The 13295-nt window shown below is 45.4% G+C and overlaps 1 protein-coding gene across 2 annotated transcripts in view; it reads left to right on the top strand.

Annotated features, from left to right (window-relative positions):
* The first annotated feature begins 11819 nt into the window (after positions 1-11819).
* Positions 11820-13295, top strand: part of ITGB8 (integrin subunit beta 8) — a 51437-nt gene continuing 49961 nt past the window's right edge. Inside the window, exon 1 of one of the 2 annotated variants that reach the window (XM_050891887.1) lies at positions 11820-11949. In XM_050891887.1, coding sequence (XP_050747844.1) covers positions 11820-11949 — 130 coding nt within the window. The remainder of the gene's footprint in view (positions 11950-13295) is intronic. The other variant, XM_050891891.1, reaches the window with a different exon arrangement.

Raw genomic sequence — 13295 nt, 5'->3', positions numbered from 1 at the left:
TCCCTAAGAGAAAGTCTCCGGAGTCTACAGTTTCTTTCAAATAGTTTTATCGTCATTAACAAACATTTTGACATCTGTAGATGACTTAATAACATATTGTAAGAATATATTTCAGCAGAATTTCAACACATCTACTGTATAATTGCAGCAAACTAACCTCAGGATTTTGACGTCTGTTTTATGGAAAAAAAAAAACACAACAGTTTCATAAAGCTCTGTTTTAGAGTGGCATGGGGATAATAAGCCTGAATTATAATTCCTGAAGATATCATTTGAATGACCACCTTTGGAGATGCAGTCTCCCATGGCATGCCTCAAATTGCTCAGGAGACTTGTAGAGGCATTACTGTGCCAGAGAGGCAAGGGGACCAGCAGCCCCCACCGCCCTGCTGTGATGGGCCATGGGGCAGAGGAGGTGCATGCCAGGGGACCGCCAAGTGTTTCCAACCTCCTCCCAGGTCCAGGCACACATTGTCATTCACGTTCTGAACACAACACGAAAGCACTATATTGAATGCCATTTTAATAACAAATTTATCAACAGGAGTAAGATGTTAGGCTTTAGGGTGTGCTTTTAAGAGTACTTGGAAGGAGACAGAGGGTGGCGGAAGGGCAACAGACCACAGAGAGAGCTCCCAGGTGCATTCCTGTATATCCAGGCATATCCAGCTTTTAAAAAAATTTCACCTGTGTGAATTTTTTTCTGCTTTACTTTTGGATGGATTAGAAATTCATTCTTCATCATATCCTCTTTGCCACCTGAAGCACAGACCATAAACCACACAACTAATAAATCTAGGGATTCAAACTGTAGCCCTTGGCTGCCACCTAAAGGTTTCATACACTCCTTTAGAGGGATACCATCAGACTCCATTCCTGTGTTTGGAATGGAAAAATGCTTCCCTACTGTTGCTACAGGCAGCCTCTACAGTTGCTATTGCTGAAAGAGATTAAAGGGGGAAAAAAAAAATTGCTCTGGAAGAAAAAAAAAAACACAAAACAAAGCAAGGAAAAAACCTCGTTAGTCCAACAGCGCTCCAGAAAGAATGATTTCTTCTCTCTGCATATACTTTGGATCTGAAAGCCAATCTAAAAATTAGGAAAAAACCCAGCATACATTACTTGTTTTGGGTAAAAGAAGAAAGCCAGAACAAAGAAACAATATAAAAGAAAGCATAAACTACCGAGCAACGGATGGCTCAGGAGCAAAAGGGGGTGGTGTGCCCAGCCACCATTTGGGTAACGCAATGGGGGCAGCAGGTAGGTTGGGTAGGTCTTATGCTCTCCACAGAAGAGAGATTGCTCTTTCTAGAAACTCTTAAAAATTCAAGCTACTTGAAAATAGCAGGAGCTCAGATGGAAAAGAAAACCCTGGCCACAGACTCCTTTTTGCACCAACAGGCAGAATTCTGCCTCAACTCTCTATTTAGCTACAACTATCTGGAAATTTCCATCAGTTAACTTAAAACCATTGTTTCTTATTCATGGTGTCTGTACTAGGTGGGCAATACTGACTTCTTGCACAGATATTTTGAATCTATTATAAAAATTTCAATTTCAATGAAGTATCAATTTTACATAATGAAATCATATGCTGGGGAATAATTTTCTAATGTATCTATGTATCTAGAATTCATAATATTATACAGTGAATGTTATGTTTTGCTCCTTATATAAGTGGAAGCTCATCAAAACTTTTTGGTAGGCTGTAGAATATAGAGTGAGGATCTGAATAAGGAGAAAGAGGGCTCTGAAGAGATGTGGTCACACAGTATAAATGTAAAACTACCAGAGAATCAATCTGCAGTTTGAAATAAAGTTGTACTCATCGTTTTAGTGTTAGAGTAATATTAATACACATTCTTTTTATATTTTCTGTGATATGTTCATCCTATATGTCTTACATCCTGGAGCAGAAAGAGCAAACAAAATAAGAACAAAATAAGTAGCAGATATTTCAAGAGAAAAAAACTATAGTATCATAGGCTCAAAGAATTTCTGGACAACAAAGAACTGTATTTCTGCTGGTTTTAGTTTGGAAGTTTAATCCTGATTTACACGTCCAACTCCTTTTTGACTCCCCACAGGATCTGATCTGTTTTATTTTCAGTTTACCCTCTCCTCCTACAGGAATGACACCTCTCATGTTCTTATAGGGAAGTGGACTGACCAACTGACAATGATGCACTAAAAAATAAACCAAGAGTCTACAGAGAACTAGTGGTTTCCACCCACACATGGGAAGAAGCTTAGTGACAGCATCATTTTGGCCCCCATTGTAAAAATGGAAACCCACAAGTAATCAGTAAATTCATAAATGTGCATTTTCGAGCTGTGATCACAGTGTATTTGTAGTATTCCCTGGGAGACAGTTAATGGCTAAGAGCAAAAGATCTAGTCATTCTCTTCTGTACTTTTGAGTGGTCCATGTGTCTATGTCTTATATTTGAGTTTATGACCTTGATCACATCTCTTGAGATCATAACCTTCCATGGCAGTTATTATTGCGATGGTTTGTGCATAGATAAGGTGCATGTCACTGGTATTTGTACTGCTTATCGTGCCGGCTTTTTTACTTCAGTTTTGCACCTCCATTTTTCCGTTGAGCGTGGTGAAGTTTTACTTTAATTTGATGTAATGTAATCCCTACTTGTTTCAGAGTCAGCCAGGACACATCTCCTGCAAATTAACATTTTGTGTTCCATTTTCTTCCAAGTCCAAGTCATACAGTTTTGTTAATAACCTGTAGAAGTGTGGACACTTAGAAGACTGATAGAATTTAAACCAAGAAAGAATTATAATGATCATGTTTTCTGACCTCCCATGTTATATAGGCTATAAAACTTCACTTAGCAATTTCTGCATTAACCTTAACACTCTGTTTGATCTATAGTCTGTCTCTTATACAACCATTGGGTCTTGAACTAAAGACCACTCGTGATGGAAAATAGTGCCAAAGAAGAAGCCTAATCAGAAACATTTTTCTTCAGTTAGGCTTACTAAATTATTTTGCAACCTCCATTTCCCCTCACCTTCCAGTGTTCATTAGTGTGTCATGTCACACAAGGATTATTTGCCCGTACAGCATCACATTAACTAAATTCTAAAGGAACAAATTACTAGTTTGGCTGTAACTTAGTTATGTAAAATATTTTCCATTTGAGATAAAAAGATAAGGTCTGGCAAATCCTAAGGTAGCTGCGTACTCCTATCAAGTACATGCTAACAGTGTGACCTTAATTTTGGTCCTCAGTTTATACTGACTCTCTAAATATTGTTGAACAATTCAATTACTCCTAGACTGCCTCAACTCAGGCTAGATGTGTCTGTCCCAAACAAAGTGGTGTCTGTTCCTTAGCAATACATGAATCCCACAGTCCCTCTCATGCCTTATCCTGACTTCAGTAACGGTCGGTACCAGATGCTTCAGCAAAGGTAGAAATCATCTTTAAAGGACTGCATCACTATATGGCTGCAGGGGAAATTTCTCTCCAGACAGTGGTTGGTTCTTGTTCTGAAGCATGAAAGCTTACCTTCCTTATGCACTTTTATCCTGGCTAGTGTAAAGGCACATAAAATTCATATAAATATCTCATCTATTTTTAAACCCTACGAAGTTCTTATCTGGAGCCAATGAATTCCACAAGTTAATTACACATTATTTTAAAAAGAATCTTAGCTTTATTATAGCATAAAGGAAAAACAGTAAAACCAATAACTACAGCTCTACTGGATCCTGGAATTAGACAAGAGAAGATTTATTGATATGAATAAAAAAACTTCAGAGGTAGGGATATCTTTCAGAAGTAGGGATGAACTTGTGTGAGGTGCTGCCCAAACATACATGCTCCTATGCCAAAATGATAACAATCTAAGGATAAGCAGGATGTGAGAGGTGAGGAGACATACATACAGATACGTATTTGAAACAATTACAAAAATCAGTAAGTAACAGGGTTTCTTATTATTTCTAAATATCCCCATCTGCCTCCATTCTTTCTCGATTTCCCCATTAAACATTTCTTGATTTATTTTAGTTGTCACATTAGCAGTGAGTCTTGAGCAGCAATCTGGTGAGAGAGGGGAGGGGGTATGCAGATGAATACCCCACAGAGAGCATCCTGGCTGTAATGTGCACACCATGTTTCAAGACTGAGGACAAGAGCAGATTAAATCCTATCAGAGAGACTCAAAACCTTAGATAGTTCTGGAAAAATATACCCTCCCTGTCCCTGTTCCCCATCCCTCCCACTTCCCCCCTCTGCCACACACACACAGAGTTTGCCTGTGGGATTTTTCCACTCATCAGCCACTGCTCAATGCACCAGATTGAGCAGCTTAGCTACGGACAGGAGAAATGATTTGTACTCATCAATCACCCAGTTACAAACTTCTGCGTTGTAACTGTAGGATACTTTTGAGCCTGATCTATAGAGGCTATACTGTGCTAAAAATGAACTTTAATTTCTGTTAAACAATACTAGTGCTGTTTATAAACCACAACTTAACTTTCCCTTTCAACCTCTAACACTTAATTTCCTCAATAGTTTCTCAGGAGGAACTTTAATCTTTCAGAAGTCCCAAGAAATATTTCCTACTATTTCTCCACTATATTCTACCTTTTTCTTTCTACCAGTTCCTTGTAAAACATTACACAGGAAACCTCTGGGAAATACGAGTGAGCTAATGGTGACAGGGGCTTACCTGGGAATTTTCTCTGAAAACTTTCCAAAATGTTGTCAGGCCTGCTGTATTATTATGGAATATTTCATCTCCCCCTTTGGTAACCCAATATCTTAGATCCTGGGGACAGAGAAGGGGTGAAATCATCATGGAAAGAAGATGAGGGAGAAGTCGTAGTGCTGCTTAAGATAGCTGCAGCGGCAGCAATCGTGACCTTGGGACTCCATTAGGGAAGTGAGAGAAGCAGAGAGGGGGTAGATGGGGAAAGCAAGAGGCCTGTAAAGTATCTGAGGATCCATCCAAAGTGACTGAGAAAAAAAAAAACATGAGAAGAAAGAGTACAAAAATAATTTTAATGCAGGTGAGGAGGGAGGCAGAATGGGAGTAATAGTCTTCAATGCAAAAAAAAGGAAAAACTGAATTTTGAGGAAGAAGAAAATGAAAAAACCTGAGGTGTAACACAGTCACTTGTTTGGCACCTAAGCTGGCTCTCAGCAGTAAGTGGAGATTACACGCCTTGTCAAGTACCAGAGCGAAAGGTAGGAGACAGGCAACAAGAACAGAAGAAAACGGGTGGAGGTAAAAGAAAGAAAAACACATGGAGTGCCAGTGTACTGTGGATAGTTTCAGCATGCAATAGTACAAAAAAAATCTGATAAAAGTGTGTGACTGTTGCTGAACTTCACAGTGGCTGTTGCTCCACTGTAGAAATGAAAATGCTATTTGTTTGTGTCACAAACTGTCCTTTGAAATGTGTATTTTCAGAGGAGTTCAGCAGCCTTAGTGTCTGTGGACCTACACCTACATCTATCAAGAGGAAACCTGGCCTTCACCCATCCTCCATGGAGCTGGAAAACCATACCGTTAGCATCAAAACTGTAATAACTGTTTTGGGGTGGGCTACAGTCCTTTGTGAATATAAAACTAAGTAAAACGACATGCTCTTCGTTCTCTGTTAGTCGTTGAAGGAAAGCAGGAAAATGACACAAAGATTAGTAACACGGGGTCTGGTCTTCAGTCCTTCAGGCAAAAGTCCCACTGAAGTAAGGTTAATGAAATAACTTGTCTGGCTTACTGCTCTTCTATCCTATTCCTTCCAGAAATCAAGCTGCAGTGCCTGTAAATCTGTGATGCAATATCTGGAAAATATTAATGACAGTATTTAGAAGAACCCCAGGTAAATTTTATACTTTAAAGACAGGCCACAGGGGAGCTCTTCTGTCTGAAGTCAGAAAGGCTCTCAAAGCACACCACAAGTTTATTTGTCAAAAGGAAGAAAACACTTCTATCTGAAATACCAGTTCCGTCACATAAAAAAGCATAGTGGAAGTACCGAAAAATCTTAGTGTAACAGTGTTCTTTAAAACTCTGCATGTGACAACAATTAAAATGTTCTTCTTTCAGAATACATCTGTTCAACTTAATATACTGCTGGGGTTTTTTCAGTAAATAATTCCAGAAAGAGATTACTAGAGCATTTCAATAAACAACCCTAAGCTTTGACCACTTGTTACAATACATGTTTTTATGCTTTTGAGCATCTTAGTTGGATTATATAGATAATTTCTTATGCTTGCTTGTCTCTAGAAAAATCACCCTACTCTGTCTTAAACAGAAGACAAGGACACCTTCGCTGAGGCCCCCCTCAATGCTAATTTACAGATCAGCTGTCTGTACTACAGATGCCCTAGGAAATTAATGTCTGTATAGAGCTTAAAACATTGGTTTTGACCTAGTAAACCCTAAACAGACTGATACCTTCTCACCTGAGAAGCCACTGCTGTCTCTGTCTCAACTGCATGCTGACCATGTCAGTTGAGAATCCATCTGCATTGCAATTTTTTTTCTCACAATGGTATGAAATATCTCAGGTTTATTGTCTTATAACACACACTTCTTCAGTGGGCCTCTGGCAAGCACTGAAGCACACAAGATCAAGATCTGGGATTTCTAGAGGACTACATACTCTATTTTTAATATACAAATTTTAGAATTCAGTTGGTTATGTAAGAAAGGAAGAGAAGTGTACCGCTGGGGTTTTGCAAGTAATTCTCTACAGAAAAGCAGAAGGGAGGAAATATTGCTGGCACTTAGACCAGAAAAAAAATCATCTTATGGTTAAACCCATACAAATAAATGATGAATAAGAACAACAGTCAGACACAGCATACACAAGTCATCAGGCTGAGTGTATGGAAAATAGAAGGTGTTATTCCACCTGTCTCTGCAGAACATTGACCAAACTGTTAGCGTCAAGAAGGTAAATGCAAAAAGATAATGCTTCAAATGTTGCCAGATTGTTTCATGCAGGCCTACTGAAGCCACTGAAGTTGCAAACCCCAGCAAGATTTGTAAGCCCACATGAAATGCCCATGTGAAATGAATGGAAGCCTTCATGAAAAACTCTAAATAGAGTATTGGTCATTTTGGATTATTGTTTTTCCTTAAAAGGCACCATTTTCTCTTTGTGCCATGTGCATCAGGAAGTTCAGTAGCGTGGACTGGTAACTAAGGTAGGCATTAATGAAAAAAAATCATGAAAAATACTATTTTGGGGAGTAAATATTCTATTTTGAAAGTTGACATTACCAGTTTTCACAGTGAGAACTGAGCCTAGAAATGAGAAACAATGTGCATAGTTTTAATATCTTATATTGAAATGCATCACAACTCTGTCAAAATTACAAAATTACATTTTGTTAAAAATTTTGTGTATTGCATCGGGCAGCTGGAATTTTATATAGAATTTTACTGGATATAAAAAACAGTATATGTGGATTGTTCATAGTCCGCACTGCTGGGGGAGAGGCCTATGACTCCTTGGCAATCCGTTCCTTGGGAACAACTATTGAATTTGAATTGTTCCATCATTTTAAATTGATAGGTTATGAAAGATTTGCAAAATACACTGACTTCTTTATACGAAACAGATGCAGTTTAGATTCAAATGTTGTGTAGAAAAAAGAACCCAAGCTATAGCAAATGCGATTGTATCTGACAGACAAGCATGTGATCCTTTTATTTAGTTATATAGCAAAGAAATACAATTTGCATGTCAGTGGGATCAAGTGAAGCTACTAAATCCAAAAGAATTACTGTACTCCAGCAAGATTTTAAATTCTTAAAATAGAGAAGTTGGAGGAAAGTGCAATTAATTTAAGTATACCAAAATGCTTTCTATGGGGATTTTAATCGTGTCTAAGATGCCATGACAATGTAAGAAATCACGTGACAGGCTAAGGAACACATAATGCATTTTTCATTTTAAAAAAGTTTTGATATTAGAAGTTGTAAAACACCATCACTCTTCCCTTTGCAATCTCGGTTTGGACTCTCCCCCATGAAATGGCACATCAAAGATGGTTGGAAATATTCAACCAAAAAAGGAACATGGTTTTTGTAAGAAATGCTTTGGGTTTTTTGACCAGCTCTAGTGAATATTCATTGCAGATGCAACATTTTCAAAACTGTTTCCTGAAAAGAGAGGCTATTCGCCAGCACTGTGATAGACAATTATATTTTGTTTTCAATAAAGCAAATGTAAATGCTGGAAAGAAAGCACAGTTATAACATTTCAAGAAATTGGGTATACATGTAATATAAGAACAGAGAATTACACGCTTTCCACCATAAAAATTCGTAGAATAACTTAGGTTGGAAAAAGCCCCCAGAGGCCCAACCAGCCCTCTGCTCAAAACAGGTCCAATTAGATCAGGCTGCTTGGGGACTTGTTCAGCTGAGTTGCAAATATCTCCAAGGACGGAGATCCCACAACCACATTACTTCAAGCATTCATGGCCCTGTAGATAGGACAACGGATTGACACTTAAATTCAGTTCCAGTGGTCTTAAACTCCTTGTTAAAAGTCTCTTATGTGACCTTAGATGATTCAGTTTCTCCATTTGTAAAGCTAGAATTATTATTCAAATCTCCTGCATAATGTTCTTTGAGGTGCGGCTTATATTATTGCATTCTAAACACTGTCTAAACAACAATACATTCAAAGATGCTATCGCTGCAAAGTAAATATTTTGAAGTCTTTGGCTTCCACCATGGGAGGAATGAAGCTAAAGAAATAGGGAGATGCTGCATTTTACATAAACCACCAGAATATTTTGAACAGTTACAGTGGCCTCAACTGATAGAGTCCTCAACTACTGGCACCTTCAGCTCTTGGCTCCTTTGTTACTGCTGATACGGGTGACTTTTACTATTCAGGGTGCATAGTTCTCACCCAATACTGGCATCCTTTTCCTCAGTGTTTAAATTAATGAATAGAGTGTGTTCATTTTGGTTAGCTTATTCTCAGATTTTATGTTCAAAATTATGCATTTTTTTTCTTCCACATTAGACTGCAGGTATTGTCTTTCTGCCCAGAATGCCAAATCCTTGGATCTCATTCTCATCAGGAGTAGTGCATGTAAGGATTCTGTTTCCTATTTGCATGGTGAACAGCCTATGCTTAGAAATTCACAAGATAATTCATGCTGTTGAGGACAGAGCCATTTTCTGTATGATGCTTATGATAATTTAAGTTCTGATCTGATAAAGAGATTCATACAGAATATATCCATATGGAGTATTAGCTGTATTCTTCCTCCCACCAGCACTACTTCGACTATGCAGGTGAAAACTCCAAGGTAGAGAGATCTCAGTTTCAGTGACTCTTGCTTCTGCTGGGATTTTGTTTAAAGATATCTGCTTGAATTTCTTTATGTCTCATCCTGGACCCTTTTTTCCAGATACATTTGAATCACCATGAATTTGCAACACCATGACCCAGGCGTTAGACATTGTAGTGTCAAATAGGAGTAAACTCAGTTTAGTTCACCTGTCACAAGTGCATCTCATTTCAAAGAATAGCACTTAAGTGAGCTCTAATGGGACATGTAGCTCACCACTTACATGGCTTGAAATTGTGACCTCTGAAATCATAGAGCTTTTCAGTCAAGAATGCCACAATATTTGAAGTCATGTAGATGCTACCCTTTTACGTTACCATCACTGCATATGGCTTTCTCACATCCCATATCCCCATTTGGGCCATGGCCACTTGAGGAATGACGCTCTGAAACGGGGGATTTTTCCAAGATGAAGCAGAAAGATGATACAGCGTTTAAAAACTCCCAAGAGTGGGAGTATAGGACTGCTCCATTGCCATCTCTTCCTCAGCAACCTTGAACAAGCCCAGTGTGTGTTCAGTTTCTGACCTTTGACGTGCAGATGAGAAACCATCCTTATCTCAGCTCCGTGAGGCTTAGCACAGGGGCTGAAAATGCTTCAGCAGCCTTTCATCGGTAAAGACTGTGAAACAGCACAGGATTTACACGGGTTGCATTTGCATGATTTATTAACGTTGTACCCTGCACAGGCAGACTTGGATGCCGCGTCGAGATACTATTTTGGGATCGCGCGCGCGCTGACATCTGTTCGGTAGTAACAGAAACGAAGTGATGACACAGTGATGGCTATCGCTGGCTCCGTGCTTAGCCCGAGACCGGAGGCCAGCACACGTACGTAACCCAGCCGGGCGGGAGGCCTGGCCACCGCCGTGTGACAGGACGAGGTGCCCAGGTGCGTTTCACCTGCCAGGAAAACGCCACCCACCGCCTCCGCTGGGAGCCGAGCCCTCGAGGGGACAACAATAAAATTAACGACAGGAGAGGCCGGGAAGCGGAGCTGGGCTGGGCGGTGCGGGCAGGCAGGAGAACGCACCTAGGCCCGGCGGGGCTTTCCTGGCCCGCACTTGGAGGTACTTTCCGCCCGGCCCAGGGCACGGTTAACCTTTGCGTTACTCCCACTTCGCCCGAAGGGGTGGAAACTCCGAGCACAAATTACTCGGGGAGGGCAATAGGAGCGATGAAAGGAGGGGAGGTATTTTTAGGTAACGCGAAGTCATCGGAGGCGGCGGGGGGCGATGGGGCGCGCTGTGGGGGGGCGGTTTGCCGGCCCGCACGAGGGGCCGGGCGTCCTGCCGGCAGCGGGGCGGAGGGACGCCCCGGGGGGGAACGGAGGTATTTCTGAAGTCGGGGGCAGCGGCGGCGGCGGGGCGGGGGGGAGCGAGGAGGAGGAGGAGGCGGGGGTGAGGGTCGCACGAGTGCCCGGTTGCGGCGGCCGGCTTCACACTGCTAACAGGGCCGCCCTCCGCCGCCCATGGCCGAGGCGGCGAGCGAGGGGCGGCGGCGCGGCGCAGCGCAGCGCCCGCCGCCTTCGCCCGCCTCCCCGCGGCGGCCGTTGGCGCGGCCGGGGGCGGGGGGGGGGGGGGGGGGGGGGGGGGGGGGGGGCAGCGGCGGTGCGAACATCGGGCATCGCCAGCCGCCGCCGAACAAAGAGGGGCGGGCGTGCGCAGTGACTTCACCGCCGGGCCCGGCCCCGCCCCCGCCCGCCCCCGCTCGCGGAACCTGCCCCGCTGCCGTCTCCTAGCAACCGGGAGACCCGCGGGCCCGGCGCGCACCGCCCGCGGCGGGGCCCGACGGCTCTGCGGGCGGCCTGGGCGGCAGCGGCGGCGCAGCGCCGCCGGCCGCGCTCCCGTGCCCCCCCACCACCACCCCCAACCCCGGCCCCGCGGCGCGGAGAAGCGGCCCCGGCGGCGGCTCGGGACGGCGGCGGGCAGCCCCCACCTGGCGGCGCGGCGCCCCGGCGGGGGTGCGCGGCGGGGGCGGGCGGGGGGCGGCAGCCGGGGGGGGCGGGGACAGCCGCCGGGCGGTTGTTCCCCTGAGGGAGGTGCGGCGCGGCCGCCGCTCCCCGCGCGGTGCCAAGTGCCTCCCCGCGGCCGAGCAGGGCGGGCGGCGGCGCGCCCCTTGCGCGCCGGGCTGGAGGCGGATGGAGGGAGCCGCTCTCCGCGCTCGGCCGGGGCCCCGCCGCCGCCGCCGCCGCCGCTGCCGCCGGGGGGCCGCCCCTCGCGGGGCGCGGGGGCGCGGCGGGCGCTGCCCCTGAGATGCGGCGGCCCGCGCCCGCCCCGCCGCCGCCGCCGCGCGCCCTACCTGTGCCGGGCCCGCCGCCGCCCCTCCCCCGGCCCCGCCGCCGCCGCCGCCGCCGCCCCCACGGGGGCCGGGACTGAGCGCGCCGCGCCGCCGAGACGCGGCCCCGAGGAGAGGGCGAGGGAGCGGGAGCGGGAGCGGTGCCGCCCGCGGCGCATGATGTGGGTGCCGCTGCTGGCGTGCCTCACCGCGGGGATCGTCTCCGTGCCCAAGTGCCAGCGCGGCCCCGGACCCCTCCTGGGGGCGGCCCGGCTGCTGGCGGCCGTGCCGGGACTCTGCCAGCGCCGTAAGTTGCCGAGCCCCTCGGGCTGCTCGCCGTGCCCTTGGCCGGTTGGGGTTCCTGGCTGGGTTTGCTTTTCGCGCGGGGGCCGTGCGTGGGCGGAGGGCATGCCCAGGTTCGGCGGCTGCCCCCGGGGCACAGCCCTGACAGCTGGGGCCGCCCGGCGCCGCGGGCACACGCCGCCCCGGCCGGCCAGGCGGAGCTGTCGGGCGGCGGGCGGAGGGTACCTGCGGGGAGAGCCGGCCTGGAGCGGCTGGCCCCTGTCCAAACTTGGCACTGCTTGAGTGCCGCTGGTGCGAGCCTGTGATTTAAGTGTCCATCCCGGGGGCGCCCAGCCTTTGCGGAGCCGTGGCAGCTCCCCGGGAGCGTGGGGAGCCCGCGGGGAGTGCCGCGCTCCAGGGTGCTGCGGGTCCTGAAGTGCCCGGTCACCCTCTGCAAGCCTCCGAGAAGCGGCACGCAGACCCCCCGGGGGGGTCACAGGCTGCGGACGGACAGTTCTTAGGAACGAAAACACTCGTTTTTACATGGTTTATACGGCATTTAGTGGAGGGGTTTAAAATGGATAGAGTTACGGGAAGGTTGTCTTCTCTTTACCTTGGGCTAACCTGTATGCTGACAGTTCCCCGGGAGCTGTGGTACTGGTGGTGGCAAAGGCTCTGGTAAATGTGGGTAACCCCTCAAATTGTGGAAGGGCTTCCCAAATCCCCGGGCATCAGTTTTGATGCATGCTGGCTGAGGGGAGTCTGTGCAAATGTACCTTAGATTGTACAGCAGTTGATCAGACAGAGCTATAAGGTTAGTCAAGTATTTCATAAAGGATCTTATTTAACTAGTAGTGGTCAGAAAGCAGATCAAGTTGTCAATCACCTTTCCATATTTTTTTTTCCCCTTTTGGAATAATTGCATATTCCAAGTTTAAGCCTGGAGTTAATTTAAAATGTTAACATGTAACCTCTAAAAATAAGATTTACAATGGGAACAATGTATTAGTCTTAAGTTCTTTATTGCATATGTGACAAATTCATGCCTAATTCAGTGGGATTTGCCCAGTGCTATTAAAAACAATGGAATAATTTGTTAACTTTCATAGGATAATTTATTTTGCTTTTTTGGCTTCATATTTTGAATTCAAAACCAAACTAAATGTCAATAGGAAAAATAAAATATAATATTATTAAATTTCTTATGAAGCATGACATCTTGTATTTAGTATCCCACATTCTTTTTTATGCAGTGTAATTGAGTTGAAAGGCTAATTGAAACTTTATGGAGAGGATAGTTCTGTGCCTGAGTGCAGCGCTGTGCTTGCTCCTGAGCATAGCTCCTGGGTACACAGTAGTGCAAATAATGCG

The sequence above is a fragment of the Gymnogyps californianus genome, chromosome 2 (genome assembly GCF_018139145.2).
Source record: "Gymnogyps californianus isolate 813 chromosome 2, ASM1813914v2, whole genome shotgun sequence".
NCBI classification, from domain to species: domain Eukaryota; kingdom Metazoa; phylum Chordata; class Aves; order Accipitriformes; family Cathartidae; genus Gymnogyps; species Gymnogyps californianus.
This window is presented reverse-complemented; position numbering and strand designations above follow the sequence as displayed.